Below are 23,554 nucleotides of genomic sequence, written 5' to 3' on the forward strand. Positions count from 1 at the left end.
TAAAAGCCACTCCATTTGGTGTCCTTTTCATACTACTCTCTGATGTACAATCTGTAAAATGGTAAGGAATCCAAATTCAATTTATTAAAAAAATAAAAATAAAGACCATATATTTACAATTTTAATAGAGTAACAGTAAAGGGATTCAATCCTAAAGTACAAATAAAAATCCTGTATCATTTAATAAATATTCTTTACCTATTCAGACACTAACATTATTTCCAATGTTGCATTCTATCCCGTCAGGCTCATAACGAACACCACACAAATGCACCACTTAATATTTGTGTGGTTAAATCCTTGAATGCCAATAAATAAAATGGTATTCATTTTCTGTATCTATTGAACTGAGGATAATGCTAGTACATATTGGATATGTCAAATATGTTAGTATTTGTCAGATATAACTTGTACTTGTAATTTATAATCTTACTTCAGGTTCATTCCCAATAAAGAAGATTTGCTGCTGATCCACAATCAATACAAAGTGAAAAATCTATCTTGGAAAGTGTTTGTGATATTTGCATGTAATATTTTTATTGAAGTGCATAAAAGAAAAAGTACTATTCTCTTTCGCACCAATTAGAATTAAAACCATTATTCTTCTCAGTTCAGATGGCTGAAATGGTCCTATAATTCCAGTAAATGTTATCAGTGACACTCGTTAGCAGATCAGCCAGAGGGTTGATGCTAGTTCTGGGAATCATTTTCTTTTCTGAGGCAATCCAACAGAAATGATCCAAACTTTACCTCCAGGAACGAATAAGAAAAATAAAATCAGACAGACTCGGCAATTTGGGTGTACATGCAACTAGGGCCCTCTCCACTTAAAAAATGTAAATGCTATAATTGTACAGATGAACTGCACATGGAAAGCTATCCCTTATATACTTTAATATTTTAATGCATGTATTATATGGGTGGGAGGGAGAGGGAGGGAGAGAGAAAAGGGAGGGAGAGAGAAAACGGGGAATTACAGACCAGTTAGTCTAACATCGGTAGTGGGGAAAATGCTAGAGTCAGTTATTAAAGATGGGATAGCAGCACATTTGGAAAGTGGTGAAATCATTGGACAAAGTCAGCATGGATTTATGAAAGGTAAATCATGTCTGACGAATCTTATAGAATTTTTCGAGGATGTAACTAGTAGAGTGGATAAGGGAGAACCAGTGGATGTGTTATATCTAGACTTCCAGAAGGCTTTCGACAAGGTCCCACGTAAGAGATTAGTATGCAAACTTAAAGCACAAGGTATTGTGGGTTCAGTATTGATGTGGATAGAGAACTGTCTGGCAGACAGGAGGCAAAGAGTAGGAATAAACGGGTCCTTTTCAGAATGGCAGGCAGTGACTAGTGGGGTACCGCAAGGCTCAGTGCTGGGACCCCAGCTATTTACAATATATATTAATGATTTGGACGAGGGAATTGAATGCAACATCTCCAAGTTTGCAGATGACACGAAGCTGGGGGGCAGTGTTAGCTGTGAGGAGGATGCTAGGAGGCTGCAAGGTGACTTGGATAGGTTAGGTGAGTGGGCAAATGCATGGCAGATGCAGTATAATGTGGATAAATGTGAGGTTATCCACTTTGGTGGCAAGAACAGGAAAGCAGACTATTATCTGAATGGTGGCCGATTAGGAAAAGGGGAGATGCAACGAGACCTGGGTGTCGTGGTACACCAGTCATTGAAAGTAGGCATGCAGGTGCAGCAGGCAGTGAAGAAAGCAAATGGTATGTTGGCATTCATAGCGAGGGGATTTGAGTATAGGAGCAGGGAGGTTCTGCTGCAGTTGTACAGGGCATTGGTGAGACCACACCTGGAGTATTGCGTACAGTTTTGGTCTCCTAATCTGAGGAAAGACATTCTTGCCATAGAGGGAGTACAGAGAAGGTTCACCAGATTGATTCCTGGGATGGCAGGACTTTCATATGAAGAAAGACTGGATAGACTCGGCTTGTACTCGCTGGAATTTAGAAGATTGAGGGGGGATCTTATAGAAACTTACAAAATTCTTAGGGGGTTAGACAGGCTAGATGCAGGAAGATTGTTCCCGATGTTGGGAAAGTCCAGAACAAGGGGTTAGAGTTTAAGGATAAGGGGGAAGTCTTTTAGGACCGAGAGGAGAAAGTTTGTTTTCACACAGAGAGTGGTGAATCTGTGGAATTCTCTGCCACAGAGGGTAGTTGAGGCCAGTTCATTGGCTATATTTAAGAGGGAATTAGATGTGGCCCTTGTGGCTAAAAGGATCAGGGGGTATGGAAAGAAGGCAGGTACAGGATACTGAGTTGGATGATCAGCCATGATCATATTGAATGGCGGTGCAGGCTCGAAGGGCCGAATGGCCTACTCCTGCACCTATTTTCTATGTTTCTATATGGAGTAGGAATCTCAGCTCATCATTTTTTCTGCATTCTTATTGACTGTTGAACCTTGAGGATGCAAATTAGGTACAGATCTCACGCATATATTGGTTACTCCACATGAATGAGATGGTACTAACTGCTTAAACTCTCTCAATGAAATGTAAAAAAATATCTTTATTAAATACTTAATTTTATTATTAAACAAAAAACGTGGAATATTCCATCCTTATTCAAGCCATATGTATCAGAAATCAGCAGCAGGAACGTATTCATAAGTTTTCTCATTTCAACTTAAAGCTTTCATTAAAATGTATTTTTCTCTTCCAGTGGAACCTATTGCTTTTGTGAAATCTCACTCCTGTGCAGTACTATAAGAACATACAGATGTGGTAAAATCTTGATAAAGGATGTTGGGAGAAGAGGCAAAAGCAGAGCACTAAGATTGATATTGGACTTGAAGGCTGAGAGAAAGTAGTTGCTCTTAGCAACTGACTGACAATGAATATTTTCAGACTGCAGTGTCAGCTGCACAAATAGAAATTCAGTTGTGTAACATCGTTTTCCCAGTATTATGCAATTGAAAATAGTTTTCTTCTGCATGGAAATGTGTTAATATTTCCAGCTGAATTCACTTCACTCTGGAAATTCAATAGGATATTTAATCACCTGCTAATCTTTGGCAAGATTGTTTTTGTTGCTCACAACCTCTCACCTACCTAAGGCACCCACACAGGGCATCCTTCTCCTTCTCCCCCCCCCCCCCCCTACTCAACTCAAACACTCCAAACCACATTACAAGCCACATCCTTCTGGCCATCACCATGACCCTAGATACAAGCAATCCTCTTCTCCACATTTCTACCCATGTGCGCAGCACAAATATGATCCTTTCTCCTGCCCAATACCCCTCAATAACTCAAGCAGCAAGCCTTAATCCTTCTCTCCCCACTCTGAATTCCACCATAGCTTTTCAGTTATTCCTTCCTCTCCCAACTATCACTCACTATTCCCCCCACCCCTGCCTTAGACCAAATTCCCAGCTTAGGCTCTTGGTTGCAACTTGAATTTGCAACAAAGATTCACAAAAGAAACAACTGTTGGTGCCCCGTTGCAATACCATTCCAAAACATATCTAGATGCAGAATTTCCTTTTATTTTAACAGAGTTTAGTTTGATGAAGACAGAAAAGAAGCAAGTATGGGCCAGCTGTGGCAGTAACACATTCACAGAACCCGACCTTGATAAACAATTGCTGATATGTGCATTCTCTATCCAATGTCAAATTGGTCAATATCTGTTTAGTCCTGTAAACTATTGCATGATGACAACTTTGCTATTAACTTTGTGTGAACAAATAAAATTAACTGTGGAATACAAAGTACTGGAGTAACTCAGCAGGGAAGGCAGCATGTCTGAAGGACATGGATAGGCGACGTTTTGTGTCAGGACCCTCTGATGTGGGATGTGAGAAGTAACCGGGGCAACCAGAGTAAATCCACTGGTCACTGGGAAGATGTGCGGACTCCACATCAACATCACTGGAGTTCAGCATTAAACCAAAATCACTGAAGCTGAGAGGTTATAGTTCCACTAGGTATGCCTCCGATCAAGTTATTTCAATCAGATGCATTTCTCACTCACTCGTTTGTTCTGTATGCATTTAGTAGGACCTACGTTTTGCTTATGATAAGTATTCTGAAAAATAAATTCTCATTCAAAACAACTGAATCTATTGGCGGCTTGGCCGTATGAGATAGTTTCAGATTGCAGACATGTGTCCTTGTCACTGGATTATAAGGAAAGTTAAAAGGAATTTCCAACATATTAGAAGTCTTATCTGGTTTTGAATATACACTTACAGAATTGCAATCCATGATTCAGCAGGTTACTTTGGAAACTAATCTATGACCAATGTGGATAAATACACACCATGCTGTTGATCATAAACTAGTCTTGCCCAGTAAGTCAACTCCGAGCCACTTAGCACAAACTAGGAAAGGCAATGTGGATAATTCTATTCTTGGTTTATTTAAAACTAATAGACTCATTCATTTAATGATTAACAACTACATAATTATGAACATGTAATTCATTATTTTTGTGATCACGATTAAAGAAAGCAACAAGCATTTTGATCAAAGTAAATTACTTCTTTGATAATGAATTTGGATACACATTTGTTTGATATAAACACATTAAGTGCATTTATTTGTATTCTGAATGCATGTAATATATTTTCAATTAGGTTTAATATATGCAGGTATTGTGTCTCTTCTCGGATTGTACAACAAATTAGATTAATCTTCACTGTTATGTCAAATAGTCTGCTGACACCATCTCAAATGCCCAATGCATTTCAAACATTCACTTGGGGAGTAAAACTATTATGATCTGAGGAGCATTATCCCAATATGAAACATGAAAGGGCATTTTAAAAATAGAAAATAACAAAACTGGCAATGTGATTTAAAAGAAACTGGAACTTCATTTACAGCAGCAAATAAAGGGAAAACATGTACACATTTTAAGAATTGATGGCAAAATTTATGGTATTTTATAATGTGATAAAGTTATACACACAAAAACTAAAAATACAGAAAATGTCCTATTTGATTTACAAAAGAAAAAAACCTCTGAATATTCATTGTCCATGAAAGCATTTTAATGCTACTCTGCTCAGCACCAACAAATACGCTGCATGGATATTGTTTCCATTTTATCCCTTTAACAAGCTTTCAAGGTCACATTTATCATGTGGCTAATGGGGTGGGTCAGGTGGCCAATTTTAAGCTGCTGCACTTATCAAATATCAAGATAGGCACAGAGAGTCAATAATTCCAAACATTTTTTTTAGTTTTCTTTAGAGATACAGTGCGGAAACAGGCCCTTCGGCCCACCGAGTCCGCACTGACCAACGATCCCCGCACATTAACACTATTCTACACAATAGGGATAATTTACAGTTATACCAAGACAATTAATCTACAAGCTTGTACGTCTTTGGAGTGTGGGAGGAAACTGAAGGTCTCTGAGAAAACCCACTCGGTCACAGGGAGAACGTTAAAACTCCATACAGACAGCACCCGTAGTCAGGATTGAACCCGGGTCTCTGACGCTGCAAGCGTGGTAAGGCAGCAACTCTATCGCAGTACTGCCCTTTTCTCCTCTGTTTTTCCACCTCCCTTCATCTGCTCCCTCCAAAATTTGAGCCAACGTTGTTTCAAAAGTGTACAGCACAGCATATTCCTGCAGTCTGCATTAATGTGATTTGATACGTTATTTGGATATTATAGTTATGTGAATGCCTCTCAGTCCAGGCTGGTTGGTGTTATTTAAATATTTGTAAAAGAGATATAATTGCAAGCAAACAAGCACAGCAAAATCAACAACTACTGACAGGACGGTTTGAAGCGAAAGGAAATAAAGTTGATCAATTCAATTTCTTTACAGTTACATTGCATGAATTTGAAAATGTGCTCAACATTTATGATAATTAAAATAATACATGGCTTAAAACTGTGCACACAACTACTGTACATTCCTATTCTTCTTCAATGATCTCTGAACCATTGCATTAGATTGATTATAACTAACTATTATTACATTTGTTAGTATTATCACACAAATACATGATGATACTAACACCCAAGAAACTCTATTTAAAGAATTAAGCTCTTAATTCCTTTATTTTGAATAGGCCAAATTGTGTTTGTGGATTGCAGACCTCCATACATGTCTATATGAACACTGCCACTGTCTAGTGCAACAAAGTAGTTTGCTTGACTGCACTTAAATAATAATTTCTTCCACTTCTCAGCTGCAGCGTCTGAATTGTATACCATCTGCGGAATACACATAGTAGCAGTGGTCATGGATTTGGGAGATCCTATGAGAAAAGCCTGAGTAAGCTGCTTGCTTAGCCAACTCCTGCAGGATCTCCCAAATCTATGACCTCTATTACCATGGAGTACAAGGATTTGAGACGCATGGGAACTATCATCTGCATTTTTCCCTTCAAGTTGATTTGAAAATATATCAATGTTTCTTCACTGATACTGGGTCGAAATACCAATACTTGTGCAAGTACCCTCCTCAAAAGATGCTAGGTGTTCATGGCAGCAATCCATCATCAACTTCTTAACAATAATTTGAGATTGTCATTAAGTCTTGCCACCAAATTCTAAATCCTAACAAGTAAACAAATATGATGTAATATCTACCCTCAAGATGCGGTTCAGAGGCCTGATAACAGAGGGGAAGAAACTATTCCCGAGTCATCTAGTTGTCATCTTCCAAATTGTGATGGATTCTGGAACAGTTCTTAGAGCCTGGAAAATAGTATTTGATGAAAGGAGGGAGAGTTGAGAACAGAGAAGAAGAAAGCAAGGCAATAGCATACTTTATTATTAACAAAATAGAAATGAACCATTTGGAAAATACAAAAATGCATAGGATGAGATAAATGGATTTATGAAAGGGAAATTATGTTTGACCAATTGACCAGAGTTTTTGAGATTTTAACCGGCAGAATACATAATAACGAACCAAAGCAGCTGGTGTATTTGGACTTTCAGAAAACCTACAATAAAGCTGCCTTTCAAAAGGTTATTAAACAAAACCAGATTTGGCATCATATCCTGGATTGAGAATTGGTTAACAAACAAAAAACAGAGTGGAAATTAAAAGTAATTTCAGCATTTTAAATCTATAGCTCATCAGATGCCTTCGTACCAAAACAGTTAACCAGGAAACAAAGAAAAATATGTTCAATTTGGATAATACAAAGCGAATTGGCAATGTAAGTTTGAGAAGGACACATAAAGGCTACAGGGGTGTGAGGATAAGGCCAGTGAATGGGCGAGGATATGGCAGATGGAATATATTGTGAAAAAATGTGGTCATGCATTTTACATTCAAAGGGTACCAACCCTAGAAAAACATGATACAGGATGTGAAGAGAAACCATTGCCAAAAAAGATTTGAATGAAGTTTCATATTTTGGAGAGAAACCAATTGCACACACTAGAAGATTCTGCCATGATAAATAAGGAGAGATGAGAGAATTGGAATCAACTGGGACCATCCCATTTTCAACAATGGAGGCACTTGGAGGAAGATGGTATGGCAAAGCTCCATAAAACAAAGTTCTCTATGTAACAATCCAAAATTTTGTGGGTCAGGAAATGGAGGATGTAATTGCAAAGGAGGGGGCTGAATCCTGGTCTTGGAGTTTGGATCTGGCCATGGTGAATCATTTCTGCCTATAACATGGTGACCAGAAATGCACATGGCTGAGAACTAACCAAGGATTTCCAAAATTAGAGCATAACCACCCTTTATCTGCATTCAATTCCCTAACTAAACTAACAAAGGTTAGTATCTCACTTCTTCCTAGCCACATTATCTACCCATGTTTTTTTCCTAGTCAGATGTGCAGCACTTTGGTCAACGTGGGTTGTTTTTAAATGTGCTATACAAATAAATTGACTTGACTTGACTTGACTTGACTAACCTTCAAGGATCTATGGTCTTGTCATCCAAACTCTCTCTGTTCCTCAAAACTTGTACAATAGTGTGTTTTTTTTGGTTTAACATGATCCCTCAAAATTGATTTTACTGCATTAAACCAGAAAATGTTACACTAAATAAAAAATAAACATGGAAAGACTCGTATAATTAGCAAACAATTCCTTAAGTAAATTGGTTAAATTAAGTTTAAGGTACCTGAAGATAGACACAGATAGATACAAAATGCTGGAGTAATTCAGCGGGACAGGCAGCATCTCTGGAGAATAAATGGGTGATGTTTTGAGTTGAGACCCTTCTTCAAACCTAAGGTACCTGATGTATACACAAAATTTGTGAAACTCGACAAATGAAATGTCTAATGGTGGAAAAGTAAGAATGGTAGACGTCAAGTAGGTGCAACAGTTTTTTTTTCAACATCCAATATAAACAAATATTTTTTACCTATCTTTTCATCACTCTCAAACAGATGCATTTTACTGCAATTTTTCATATATGAGTTATGAAATAATACTGTACTTTCTTTACTATTAATTGCATTGGCTTATGAAGCAAATAATAATTAATGAGACCACAATAAAAGGGGAAATTTTGCTTATTCATGAATTACGTTTTTTAAGAGATTTTGCATAAACTATATCACAAACCAAACATGCAGATGTTACACAGAAGTTGTTATAAAATTAACTGTGTCCATTGATAAGGTAGCCATTAGTCCTTATTTGTTAGTAAGTCTAAAGGGTAATTATTTAATACTCTGAATAACCCTTCTGTGATTTTAAGGATGGAAGCTGACAACTGTTTACCTATATTTCACTATAGCTTATAATATATAAAATGCAATTTGGAAAATTTCCAAGCTTGCATCATTAAACTTAGTGAAAATCTAACAAAAATGTTGCAGTTGCACTCGAACAAATAAGCAGAATATAAAAAGTACGATACAATACAACAGAACTTTATTTATCCCAAGAGGGAAATTAATCTGCCAACAGTCATAAAAAACACAAAATCACAAAATATATGAAACATGAAATTAAAGCTACGAGTGGAAATGCTTTGGGGATATGTAAAGATCGAGGGGGGGGGGGGGGGGGGGAGTCAGTCTCAGTCTACCCCACGACAGAAGGGGGAGGAGTTGTAAAGTTTGATAACCACAGGGAAGAATGATCTCCTGTGGCGTTCTGTCCTGCATCTTGGTGGAACCAGTCTGTTGTTGAAGGTGCTCCTCAGGTTGACCAGTGTGTCATGGAGGGGGTGAGCTGTATTGTCCAGGATGCTCTGCAGTTTGAGAACAACTCCCATGAATCCAACTTTCAAGAACAACTCCCATGAATCCAACTCCGCCTCCAGGACTGAGTCAGCCTTCCTGATGAGTTTTTCAAATTCTAGTTGCGTCCGCAGCCTTCGACATGCACACGGCAGCACATTTGCTACCACCGATTGGTCGAACATCTGCAGCATCTCACTGCAGATGTTGGAGGAGCAAAGCCTTCTTGGACAGGGCCTCAGCATTCCAGGACCAGTCCAGTTTACTGTCCAGGCACACAGCCAGGTATTTGTAATCCCTGGTAAACTGCACATCTACACCATTGATAGAGACAGTGGACAGGGCTGTTCCTCTCCTCCTAAGGTCCACCACCAACTCCTTAAATATAATTTACCGTGGGTAAATTCATCAATTAGGCGTGCAATTAGGAAAAAACAAAGGATTTAGAACAGAGCAAGAAAATCTGGGTCAACTTCCGCATGGACAGATTTCAAGACATTTCGGTGTTCAATTGAGAGACAAATCAGGAAAGAGCATCAAGAATACATCCATGGTGTGATAGGGGAAAGTTTAAAATCGAAAGACACAAAGCCTTTCCAGAATTACATCAAGAAAAATTGCCAGGATGTATTTGGAATCTCAAGCCTCACATCGATGGGGCGGACAGTATCCTTGGCAGCAGACAAGGCCGAAGTGTTAAACCAGCAGTTTTGTTCGTTTTTTACTGAAGAAAACCTAGATGAATTCCCGTCATTGAACACACAACAAACTGCAAAAAATTGCAGATCTTCAGGTTACAATGAACGGGGTGCAGAAATTATTGGAAGAAATAATAAATCTACCAGAAAAATATTTTTATTTTTTGGTATTCAAATGGGATTGGTTGTGATGAAAAAAATAATATTACTAAATTATGTGCAATCAAAACAGCAGGTTTTAATAAAAATTGACATCTTTATATAATGTATAATTCCTTTGCAATATAATGCAGCCTCTAGTTGACTTGTTTAGGCACCTTTCTCAACATAAACCACTCATTCCCCTCTTAATCATGAAGTGCTCTATGTGCATTTTTGTTTTTAACAAAATAATAAATAAAATATTCCAACCTTCTTTAAAATTCATTCAGTTACTTTAACTATACAAAACAGCTCTAGCCAATGAAAAATATGCATATAATCTGTCTCAAGAGTATTCACAACGAATCAAGTGGATACAATCAAGGATTATAGGCAATCCAAAAATAAGGCTAAGTAGATTGATTGTAAACAAACATATGAAATATAAGGAAAACATCACAAATAGAATAGTACATGTAAGATTAAGGGGGTTGTGAAGTCAAAGATAAAATATCCAGTTGAGATGTATGAGAACAAATTGATGTGTGCATAGAACTTCATTTGTGGGAGTAAAGGCTGTTACATTGCCAAAGGTGCCAACAATCAAATCTATGTACTAAAACTCTCATCTGTTTGTTTGTTTGTTTGTTCCTGAACTACAACCAAAACGGTACACGATAGCGCAATAATTTTAGCCCCACCTTACTCACCGTCGTCCCTTTGGTGCTAATGGAAGAAGTTTCATTGAAATCGGTGTTATATTTTTTAAGTTATTCCCATTTTAAAGTTTAAATCTATCTCCTAGGGAGGATGGGGGGAGGGAGGGGTGGAGGGAGGGGGAGGATAATGGGGGTTGAGGGGGATGGAGTGGGGGAGGGGAAGAGGGGTGGGGAAGGGGGGAGGGAGGGAAGGGGGAGGAGAGGGTGCTGTACCAGTGCAGGAGAGGTTTGGGCCCAACGGGTCCACTTGGTCTAGTGAGATATTAAATCAAGGTTCCACGCTTTCAAGGTTTCCCAATATTGTGAAAGATTCCAAGGCACAATTGAAGAGTTTACCAGTCACGTGGAAGTCAATATCTATTGAACATTTTACAAAGGCAAGATTATCAATTCCTTGTTTTAATATTTGAGATAGCTTGCTATTTCAAAATGATTGCCAGGTTTTAATATTACAATAATGACCATGTGTTCAAAGTATCTCTCTTCCCCAAAAGTATTTTGAGATGTCCTGAAAGTGAAATAAAAGATTCATTGTAAATAAAAGCTTTTATTTCTTTAGATTGAACACATCAGCACTAAATTCTTGATGAATCACTATAATATCAAAAATGTAGTTTCATAGTACTTCTCTCAATAAATTGGCCACAAGGCTGATGTCAACAATATGTGGCCAGCTTTCAACACTATTTGAACACAATGGATGTGTTTGTCAACAGACTGGGAGGAGAGGCTGAAGAAAAAATGTTTTAGCGTGCTGGAATAGTTACCCAGAATGCCAATTCTAGATGTCATATTTAAATGTTATTGTCTTTGCTTCAACCTCTTCCTCTGGCGTCTCATTTCATATACACGACATGCTATGTGTGGATAAAGTTGCCCCTTAGGTTCCTATTAACCTAGGCTCCGATTTTTTTACAGTAGCATTTGATCTTTTTTTTTTAAACTGTAAGACTCCATTTGCACCATGTGTGAGTCTAAGCGTACACTATGCCGTGTGTTTTGCCATGTTATGTAGGGGAAACTGAATTAAAATTGGTCAAATAAAGATGGCCAATTTCATCTGGCCATTTTTGGATTACAGCCAGGAAAGATGGCAAACTAAGGAGATCGGGTTCAAGTTAAAATCTGCTGATGGCAATGTTAAAATATACACTGAATGAGCTTAAGAAATAGAAGCAGCAGCTATCAGCCTTTCATACCTGATCCACTGTTCAATAAAATGGAAGTTTATCTTTTACCTTATAACCACTTTCCTGTACTACATTGCTAAATTCCCCAAATATATAAAAATCTATTGATCACCGGCAACAATTTCAGCAAATAGAAGACATGAGTTTAAAGAGGGCAAAGATTGAAAAGGAACCTAAGGGGCAACTTTATCCACACATAGCATGTCATGTATATGAAATGAGATGCCAGATGAAGAGGTTAAAGCAAAGACAATAACATTTAAAATAGACATCTAGACAGGTACATGGATAGGAAAGGATGAGAAGTATACAAGTCAAACATGGATGAATGGGACTAGCGTAGAAAGGCATCTTGGTCGGCATGGACGAGTTGGGCCAAAGGGCGTGTTTCTGTTTTGTATGACATGACTCCATAACTAAACCTGATTAGTACAATTCCAAAGAGTCACCCTTAATTAAATAATACAAACATTTTCAGAGACAATTAAAAAAAAAATTTTATCCAATAAAATTCTTGCTGACAAAACATTATTATGTCAATTCTGCACATAATTTTTAAAATGAGACTTCTAGAATACAGATATTGCACACATCATTAAACGACATCAAAAATTAAAAGAAAAATTCAAACCCTAATTATTATCATGTAACAACACTCAACCCTGTCAACAGCACACATCAATCCTTAGAGTGTGAGAATGCAGATTAAGGCTCACCATCACCCACTGATGTCAAGTCCCAGAAAACAAATGAAAATGAAAACATATGCAGTTGTATATACTTTGTACCAGTGCATCCATTCCTAGAAAATACATGAACAATACTATAAACTAAATCCGAGTAAACTGTATGACGCAAATATAACAGAATAAAGCTGACCATCAGTCTTGTTTAGGCTGTCATAAATAAATCTCAAAATGGGATTGCTTACTTAAATCATACAAACATTTATCTCACAGCTCATTTCCCTAAAAGCTCACAGCTCATTCAGCAGTTTTCTAATTTTATACAAACAGTCATTGATCTTTAAATTGACAAATGAGACATAACACTGCTTACTGATTAATAGCTCTTCTGGCTAAATCAATGGATAAATGCAGTACTGCTCTTTATGAACTGGATTTATTTAAAAAGACAACCTGAATTTTGCCACTATTGTGATTGACTATATATCCCCACTTTGAAGCAGTTTTCAAATAACAGAATAGAGATTTTGATATTTTCTCCCAAAGATTTGCAGAAATTAAATATTGCATTCCAGGAGTTCCATCAACAAAATGTCAATATGTCAATGTTTACTCTCTACAAAATAAAGTACTTTGTGGCTTGTAAATATAATATTTATATCTGTGTACTAAAACTCTCGTTTGTTTGTTCATGAACTACAGCCAAAATTGTACATGATAGCGCAACAATTTTAGGCCCACCTTACTCACCGTCATCCCTTTGGCGTCGTCCCTTTGGCACTAATGGAAGAAGTTTCATTGAAATCGGTGTTATATTTTTAAAGTTATTCACACTTTTAAGTTTAAATCTATCTCCTAGGGAGGGAGGGGGGAGGATAAGGGGGGTTGAGGGGGATGGAGTGGGGCTAGGGGAAGGGGCAGGCAGGAAGGGGTGGGGGAGGGAGGGGGTGGAGGGAGGGGGAGGATAAGGGGGGTTGAAGGGGATGTAGAGGCGGGAGGGGAGTTGGGGAGGGGGGGGGAGAGAGGAGAGGGGGGAGGAGAGGGTGCTGCACCAATGCAGGAGAGGCTTGGACCCAACGGGTCTACTTGGTCTAGTATTTACTAGATTTTCCAGTGATATGTAGGGTTGCAGCAGCTCACATTACTATTTGATAACACCCAGCATGGACATATTGCAATACATTTTCATCTTCACTGAGGGGAATAATCTGATAAAGTACATTCCCCACCTATTATGAAATCCACCCAATTTTCACTCCATTGATATTAAAGAAACATAAAATTTGGTAACCAGCTCTACCATGTTATTCCACTGAAATCCAATTCAATGCAGTTAGATTATTAGCTGTCTGGATAAATCATTTGGAACAAAACATTACTAACATCACTCAAACTTTGTATATAATTCAAACAAACTGTACAGAAACTTACAAAATTCTTAAGGGGTTGGACAGGCTAGATGCAGGAAGATTGTTCCCGATGTTGGGGAAGTCCAGAACAAGGGGTCACAGTTTAAGGATAAGGGGGAAGTCTTTTAGGACCGAGATGAGAAAGTTTTTTTTTTACACAGAGAGTGGTGAATCTGTGGAATTCTCTGCCACAGAAGGTAGTTGAGGCCAGTTCATTGGCTATATTTAAGAGGGAGTTAGATGTGACCCTTGTGGCTAAGGGGATCAGGGGGTATGGAGAGAAGGCAGGTACAGGATACTGAGTTGGATGATCAGCCATGATCATATTGAATGGCCTACTCCTGCACCTATTTTCTATGTTTCTATGTTTCTATGTACTTTATTTTAATATTATCTAATTCTTTGCAAGGTGAAATGATTACAAGATAAATCTACATGTTGAGGTAAATTCTGTAGATAAGTAGAGCTCAATATCTACAGCTACTCAATATACCAAAAATATATTACTATCAAAGGTAGACACAAAATGCTGGAGTAACTCAGTGGGTCAGGCAGCATCTCTGGAGAGAAGGAATGGGTGATGTTTCAGGTCGAGATCCTTCTTCTCGACCCGAAACGTCACCCATCCCTTCTCTCCAGAGATGCTGCTTGACCCACTGAGTTACTCCAGCATTTTGTGTCTACCTTCGATTTAAACCAGCATCTGCAGTTTTCTTTCCCACTAATATATTACTATCATTCTTTTGAAGTAACTTTATCTAGTACAGCTTCAAATAAAGTAGAAGTACTTTATCTAATACGCTGTTTAAACAATCTATCATAATAGTAGCTTGCAGATCCTGGTGAGTGTTTGTTGCTATGTACATTTCCAATGAGGTCTCCAACTCCTGGCTTTAAATTGGTTTGAAAAAAATAACACCTATCGTATCTTTTAAGTTTACAGAAAACAAAATAAGGGTGAACAGCCAAGAGAGCATTAGCCAAGTATACAGGTCAAAACAAACAAATCCTTCCATGCAAAACAATAACAGCGATGCAAATATATATATTTTTTAAATTTAGCATCTAAGCATCAATTGGGAAGGCCAGCATTTATTGCTGAACTCTAATTGCTTTGAAAATGTGGCAGTGAGCCACATTCTGGATCTGCTGCAGATGTTCTTAAGAAGGTACTCCTAGAGTACTGCTGGACAGGGAGTTCCAGAGTTTAGACCCAAAGATGAAGGAATGACAATAGATTACCACATGCAGGAATCAGCAAATGTCCCATGTGCCTGTTGTCCTTGACCATCCTGGTGGTCGAGGTCACAGTTTTCGCAGGTGCTTTCAGAATGCCCAACTTCAGTGACGTTTGGAGGTGGCACACACTGCATTCACAGTACATCAGTAGTGGTGGAACCAATGGTTGTTCCAATGAGGCAGTGGGGGAAAAAAAACATGCCAGCATGCCTTGCCAAAGCCTGTTCGAAACTGCATCCAATGCTTAGAATCATTGTGGGAGGAGGCTACATCATCTGTCCAGCCCCTGCCAGCTCTCTGCATGAGCAATCAAATCTGTCTGATTCTTCATTCTTTTCGAAGTGCCCTGCAATTTTTTTTCTTCTCTCAAATGTCCATCCAGCTTCCTTTTGAAAATCATGAACAAATTTGCTCCCATCACCCTGTCAGGCAGAGAATTCCAAAACATTATCAAGTTTTTTTCTCACATCAGTTCTGGTTCTTCTGCCAATCATCTTAAGTCTATGATTCACATTCCTTCTACCAGTAAAATGTTATTTTCTCTATTCACTTTGTAAAGATCGCTGACAATTTGTATGCTTCCAACTTCAACACACCTCAACCTCCACTGCTGGAGGAGAACAATTCCAACTGTTCCAATTTATCCTCACCATACAGATAGTTCCGTGTTATAGAAAATCATTTTAGAAAATCAATTGTGCCAATGGGGAAAAGGAGGTTAGGGCGAGAGAATTTCAGATTTGCAATAACAAAGTTTATTTCCATGCAGGATTTTCAAAAAGAACGGTCTTTTTAATAGCACTAAATTTATTTTTGTTACTACAAGCTAAAAATATTAACAGTTGTATGTTACATTGTTTAAAAGAGTATCATTGCACAAGTGTCAATAGAAACAGTTGCTTGTCAATTTCAATGTTGGCCTTTAGTGAAACTGACAGACTGTGTGCTTAAAGAGACATTGATGTTTGATTACTGTCGGTGGTTATACAAATATAATATTTTCCCCCTTAGACCTTTTTTTTGCAATTCAGCTTTTTTACAGCTTGTCACTTTGCAAAGGAATTTCTAAGTAGTTATCTAGTTCCTAATCAAAACTACATTACAACCAATTTGGCCCGCATCATACAAATAGTGTTTCCTTCATCAATCGTGTTAAATTCAATTTGCGGTAAATAAACAAGCATGTTTGCATATCTTACTACAATTGCCAGAGCTATACAAAATAAGATCAGATTGAACCAATCTTTAACACAAGTTCAAAATAACATTCTATCTCTATATCTCAATGACAGAACTTAATATTCAACAATCTTAAGACTGTCATATAAATCCTCCTTTGCTGCAATTGATCATGTATATTGATGGCTGTTTACCTATACCTTCTTGTCAGCATTTTATATTTAATAATCAAGAGATTGTCATATTTGCTGCATGAAACCATGAGTGTGTACGTAGATGTTGGCTGTGTACCCATTGCTAATGTTTAAATTAGGACTACAGCCTCTTCATATGAGCATCAGATAAAAACATTCACATCAGAAATCAATTAAGAGCAGATGGAAGGAAGTCCATGATGAAACAAGAAGGCCACAGAGTAGGAGATAAGTGGGGTTGGTCACAAGCAAGTGGGAATTGGAATAAAACTAGATTACAGCCATCTGGGCAGTTACTACAGGATCCATGGATCTGAACCCAACTGGATAGATACGCTAGGCTGCAATCATTAATCGGCAAAGGTGCAGTGCTTTCAGACTCTTCCATGCTCTATGTATGAAAACACTTGAAATAACCTACAAAAGGAAGTTGTCCTCAATGTGGCAAAAGGGCCCGAGTTTTGAATAACCAGACTTATAGTGAGATGATTGAAGAAGTTTGACATCTCAGTGGTGACCAATCCTCCTCAGGGAGCTACATATTAGGACGAAACAGGAGAACTTTCAATGTTTATATATTATCTGTTTGATAAAGTAGCACGTGCAACAAATACTGGGAAAGGGACAGCAGCAATTGAGGAGGAAGTGAGCCTTTTGAGGCAGATGTAGCAAGCAACTAATCTATGAAGAAGCCACTGATGGTTATGAAACACCTTATAAGATCCTCATAAGCAATCTTGCAGCCACTCTACAATATATCGACTTTATGCAAACACAATATCCTGAAATCCATTTGCCTTCAATTACGCAACACCTGGCATTTGTTGAAGTGTATAATGTATGGTGTACCTTCTAAGTGGTATCTCACTGGGAAAAGCTGTTATCCAGTGATGATTCATCTGTGAAAAACACCTTACCTCTTCTGCAGTTGAAAATCTCATCCAACTCATCAGTTGACTCTGAGTTTGAATGATCCAATGCTCTCACAAATGAACTCCCATTTCAAATCCTATAAAAACCTTATCCCATCCAAAGCTTCGCATAAAAGTTCCAACATCCTGTGCTTACTGCTTTGTGGGCTCCTGGTCCCTTAAATCCTCATCTGTGTATCCTTCTAAAGTTCTATAATTCTTTGAAGTCACAGTCTAATTCTGGCTTCTTGCGCATTCCAATTTGAATCAATCCATTATTGGCAACAATGCCTTTGGCTGCAAGCCCAAGTCCCTGAAATGTCTTCCTAATCCTCCCTACTTTTCTACTTCTTTGATGCTCCCTAAAATCTTTGCACAAGCTTTTAACCATTTGTTCCAATACTTCCTTGTGTAATTCAGTTTCAAAAGGTTGTGCTTTAACAGCTCTTGGTCATGCTTCAGGATGTTTAACTAAGTACATGAAACAAATATGCAGGATATGTTTTAACTGACCATAAGACAATGTGGGACCCAAAGCATACGAGAGATGGATGCCTCAGGAATTTGTCAGAGTCAGAAGTGGAATTTAAAATAGGCAAGTTGAGAGTTTGCAGCATGGACTAAGGACAATGGCTTTGGTCTTTCCAGTCCTCAATTGAAGGAAATCCAATTCTGGATGTCAGACAAGCTGTCCAGAAATTTAGAGGCAGTGCAGGATTCAAATTGGTGATGAGACGATGATCATTATTTTTCATAGGTATATTGTTGGACCCCACTAGATCTATCAAAGCATTAGATTCAATGCTTTAACATGTTGACTCTATATTTCATCACTAATTAACAATGTATTCTCCTGTTTTCTATTACTGGCAGGCAGAAGTGGTATCAACAATACATCTGTAACCATCCATTCGGGTTAATGCTTGAAATGGAGCTAATACTACAATTTACGGCAATATGATTTCTGCCAATGCCTTGAAGTAGCTCAGGCTTTTGTAGTAACTCAGTGATTTCCTTACCACGTACTCTAAAGAAAGCGAAAATGGGAGTCTGATCTACTTGAATGTAATTATGTCTGAATCTGAATTTGTAATTTCTATGCCTTCTGCAAATAGATATCCAAAACTTGAGAACACAAACCCACCTTTTTCTTCTCCACGGGTATTTCCTTCCTTCTCTCTATTCAGTGTAGCCATTGGCACTCAGGCCTAATGGAATAACTATGTTAAACACTGAAATTGTAACTGCAGTGGTTAATTGGGTGCAGCAAAATCACTGCTGCTGGGATCGGCAAAGCAATGGTGTATTGCATGAAAACACTGTTACGTAATAGAAAAGAATGACTATTTGTAATACAAACAATTTTTACAAGACAAAACACCACAAAATTAGAGCAACTTGTCTTATCTGGCAGAGCTCTGGATCAAGCAAATTAAGGGGGTTCCTGAAGCTCATTTTAGAAAGGCACTTGGTAAATTGGGATTTGCTTTAAATAATGTCATTAAATGCAATTGGGTAATATACATACAGAATGCCACTACAAGTGAATGTCTTCTTCTTATGTAGAAGTGAGAGTTCAGCACCATGCATGTTGAGTCTTATCAGCATGGAATCATCAAGCTGTTCACAATGCCAATGAAGGGTTGCTCTCTAACAAACTATTGGTATTAATCTTTATAGCTTTGCACACAATAATTTCTTTTCTACAATATTCAAAAAAGTTTAATTAATTATTTTTCAGACATTATTTTTAACCCGTCTAATGCAAATCACTGAGACATTATCAATACAGTTTATATTTTTGTATTTATAGTGCGCCCACACATCCGAAGACAATCTGTCTGGCAGTTTGAGGCAGTAGAGACTTCAACAAATTGGTGATGAAATGATGGTTTTATTTCCCCATACTATATAGTTAGACCCCATTAGATCTATCAAGGCATTAGTGCCACAGCCTTAACATACTTGCTGTATATTCAGTAATTGATGCAGTGGTCTTGTTTGATATTATTGCCAAACAAAAGTGGTATCAACAATGTACAAACAGATATACAAAGATCAAGTGGAACAATCACACATATTTTTACCAGCTTAAGCAATGCTCTGAATTTATTGATATTTATTCTTAACACTGTCAACACTTTGCAATACATGACTTTGCAGTGAACTACATTATTAAATCTCAACTGACCTGAATTAATGTTCTCCCCTAAAATGATGCGTGCTAATTTGCATCATCACATAGATCTATGTAAACTGATGTGGTTTGTAAAATTAGGTTACTGAGTCCTTGGCTCAAAGACATAATCTTTATTTGGAACACATTTGAAGAGATCGGAATTATTCACATTGTTTTTAAGAATTGATGGTTGAATCTGCGTATTGTGGACAACCGCCCTGATTATTTAAACATAAAAAAGTAAAAACAAGTTATCAAGCTCCAACCTTATAAAAGATCAGAGTATTTTTATATAAATAAAAGAGTTTTAATGAAAAGTTCAAAACAGATTTAGTTGAAACTTAGAAAAGGGGATTTAATCCAAGCTTATGTTATTTTTCTGTAGTTTGCAGCAGCTCGCTCCACTTGAGCTACTAAAGAATACTGTAAACAAGTTTCCTTCCGGCGCCATCTAGTGACAGTAATGATAGGATGAATGTATCATATTCACATCTTTGTTTACCATAAAATCCTAACACTAAAAGATGACCTTGGTTCAAATGAATAATCTATGTAGTTACGCACCACATACCATAATAATAATAATAATAATAATTCAGTAGCCACATACGAAGAACAGGCAACCGTCTCCGATAGAAAAATCTAAACAAAGGCATCGCACACACCAAAAACCGCCTCTGGTGTTAAGGAGCAAGTCCTACTCACTCTTTCGACACACATTTATTACACCTCTCTAGTTATCACTTTAATCGATTTTCCTCAACTTATTTGATTATTTTCAAATGAGGACATTGTTCGCTAGTACTTCCAGTAAGACAGGGACGCTTTCAAATGCGCAACCCACGGTTCGTGTACACAGAACGCAGTCATATGATGTTCGTTATATGATAGCAATGCTTAGCAATAGATGCATGTATAAGCCGAAACAGATGGAACGTTTCCTAAACCTAACAAGCGACAGGAAACGTGCTCGATTTCATGCAAACCCGACAAAATTAATTGAGCCTTTGTCCAGAACAAACAATGGGTGAGGATAAAATAGAAAACACATTTAACACTGATACATTTTGTTAGGAAAAAAAACAGCATTAAATATTTATCATGTGAGCTACACTTACCTCTTCGACTGTCAGGGGCATGCAAATCCTAAACTCCTTCACCAACATAGCCCTTCCTCGAAAGACTCTTTTCCCTCCCTTGTAACGTATTGCGAGAGGTTTTTGTAGTTAGAACGGAGTCACTGCACAACAAATGAAGTGAAGCAAATCAACCGTTAGCTTCTGAAGGTTCATGCATCAAACAAAAGCAAATCGAGTCTTCGCTATCTTTGTTTGAGATCTTGTTTCCAGATCATGCGAATGCAGAGACTGAAATGTACTGAAAGGACTCCTTGCCGAACATTACGCGCAAGTGTATGTTGATTGAAGAAAGATAAAACTGTGACGAGAACACTTTCATTCCAGCAGAGCCATTGGCAAGACAATCTCAAAGATGCACTGACCCGCCAAAGTGCAAATACGTTAACATTATTTTCAAAAATACTGCACGATTTGCTTGTTCCTCCGGTCTTTCCTTCCTTGGCTGAAAGTAATCGCCGCTTATTTCCTGTTTCAGGAACTCTGAACTATCTCCCTTGCACAACTCAGCATATTGGGCTTTTTTTTTTACACCAGCTATCCTCGTAGACCTCGACAGATATTGTGTATCCGATCACTGTAACAGTTGTAGCTTCGGCACAACTCCCCGCAGGTTTCTTCAGTGACGGCACCAGGAAGACGAATGACTCGGTCCAATCGGAAATAAACTAGACGGGAAGGTGGCGAATTCAAACAAAAGATAATGTCATTGACACGCATCGATCTTTAATTTCTCATTTTCCACATGCGAATTGTGCATTTAATCAAAGATGTATTTGACATTTTTGTTCCTAATTATTCCGATTTGGATCAATTCAATAGATTATTAATGTGCTTTAGAGTTTCTGTTTACAATGAGTCTGACACGGATCAAATATTATTATTAGCAATAATTATTCTCCGAATTGTACCAACTGCTATTAACTGCCGCACGCTTTTTCAAAAAATTGATACTCAAACATTTGTTTGACCTATTTACTGTTTCTTAAGCTGTTGGTTAGGGTTGTTCTATTAAAATACCTTTACAGCAAGTATTATGATTCTGAATGTTTTATAGGCTTTACCCCATCAACTAGTTTGGCCGATTGTCTACCTTTGCTGTTACAATATATAACTGAATACACATTCAAAATGAGAATCCTGAGTTAACTGACAACTTGTCAAAATTTTTCCTTCATTGTTAAAATGTACTGTGAAAGTTTCTTTTGAAACAGTACCTCAGGCTTCACTTCTGTTCTGTAGATTCTGATGTGGCTAATTGGTCAATGTGGGAATCAGCTGCAGTTGGGACAAGTGAAGTTTGACAGAAAAGATGAATGCTTTGAGAAATGGTGCATTCTTTCCATCTTAAATTTCTTTGTCCTTCTGACAAATCACATTAGAATTGTCAATGCAATTCCAAGTGCTCCTTCTGCATTTTGAGCAATCATAAATAAGGGATTCTTGCAAATTGGGGAAGATATTACACTTCAAGAAACTTTTCATAACATCTTTGAATCATGCCATCAGCCATCAGCAACTTTGATATAATGGAGTGCGTAATAGACTTTCAGTTGCAGGAGTCTGCTGTAGGGCAATCAGTCAGGATACTTACTACAGTACATCAGTAAAAGTTTATTAGTGTACCCAATGACATGCAAAATCTCTTTAAAATTCTAAGAAAGGAGAAGCATTGGGAAATTGTCATGATTACATCTATGTGCTGGGTCCAGGACAAGTCATCCAAGATGTTAATGCATAGGAATTTTATGCTGCTACCTCTCTTCACCACCAAACCACCAATGAAAACTAGCATGTCATCTCCTTTCAATGTATTTTCCCAATCACAACTCTCCCCTCATTCCTTTATCGTTGCCTTTGTTTGGTTGACACCCACATATAATCTAACTTTTGCAGGATTTCAATAGTTATGAGAATTGATGACCGTTTCTCATCTGTTGTTACCATGGTGAAACGCATGGATGCTGGTGAAGTTAATAGTGATGTCTTGAAAAGAATCCACATTACAGAAGAGGTGAGGCTGGAGATCTTGGAATGTATAAGGCTGGATAAATCCCCTGAATAGACACGAAAAGCTGGAGTAATTCAGCGGGACAAGCAGAGAAGGAATGGGTGACATTTCGGGTCAAGACCCTTCTTCAGCCTGGTTAGGGATAAGGGAAACGAGAGATGTAGATGCCAATGTGGAGAGATAAAGAACAATGAATGAAAGATATGCAAAAAAGTAACCATGATCAAGGTCATTGTAAGCTGTTTGTAGGGTGAAAATGAGAAGCTAGTGCGAATTGGGTGGGGGAGAGATAGAGAGAGAAGGAATGCCAGGGCTACCTGAAGTGAGAGAAAATAATATTCATACGACCGGGCTGTAAGCTGCCCAGGTGAAATATGGGATGCTGTTCCTCCAATTTGCATTTAGCCTCATGCTGACAATGGAGGACACTGAGGACAGAAAGGTCTGTGTAGGAATGGGAAAGAGAATTAAAGTGTCCAGCAACCAGGAGATCAGGTTGGTTCACAAGGGCTGAGCGAAGGTGTTCCGCGAAACGATCGCCCAGCCTGCGTTTAGTCTTGCTGATGTATAAGAGTCCACATCTTGAACAACAAATACAGTAGATGAGGTTGGAGGAGGTGCAAGTGAACCACTGCCTAACCTGAAAGGACTGTCGGGGTCCCTGGACAGTCGAGGGAGGAGGTATAGCAACAGGTGTTGCAT

General features: G+C 38.0%; 1 protein-coding gene across 1 annotated transcript in view; it reads right to left on the minus strand.

Moving 5' to 3' along the window:
- pitpnc1a (phosphatidylinositol transfer protein cytoplasmic 1a) overlaps positions 1-21,421 on the minus strand; it is a 186,527-nt gene extending 165,106 nt beyond the window's left edge. The window contains exon 1 of the mRNA XM_078401430.1: positions 20,824-21,421. Within this exon, the coding sequence (XP_078257556.1) occupies positions 20,824-20,871 (48 nt within the window). The 5' untranslated portion in view covers positions 20,872-21,421. The remainder of the gene's footprint in view (positions 1-20,823) is intronic.
- Between the last annotated feature and the right edge of the window lie 2,133 nt (positions 21,422-23,554).

The sequence above is a fragment of the Rhinoraja longicauda genome, chromosome 6 (assembly GCF_053455715.1).
Source record: "Rhinoraja longicauda isolate Sanriku21f chromosome 6, sRhiLon1.1, whole genome shotgun sequence".
Classification (NCBI taxonomy): Eukaryota; Metazoa; Chordata; class Chondrichthyes; order Rajiformes; family Arhynchobatidae; genus Rhinoraja; species Rhinoraja longicauda.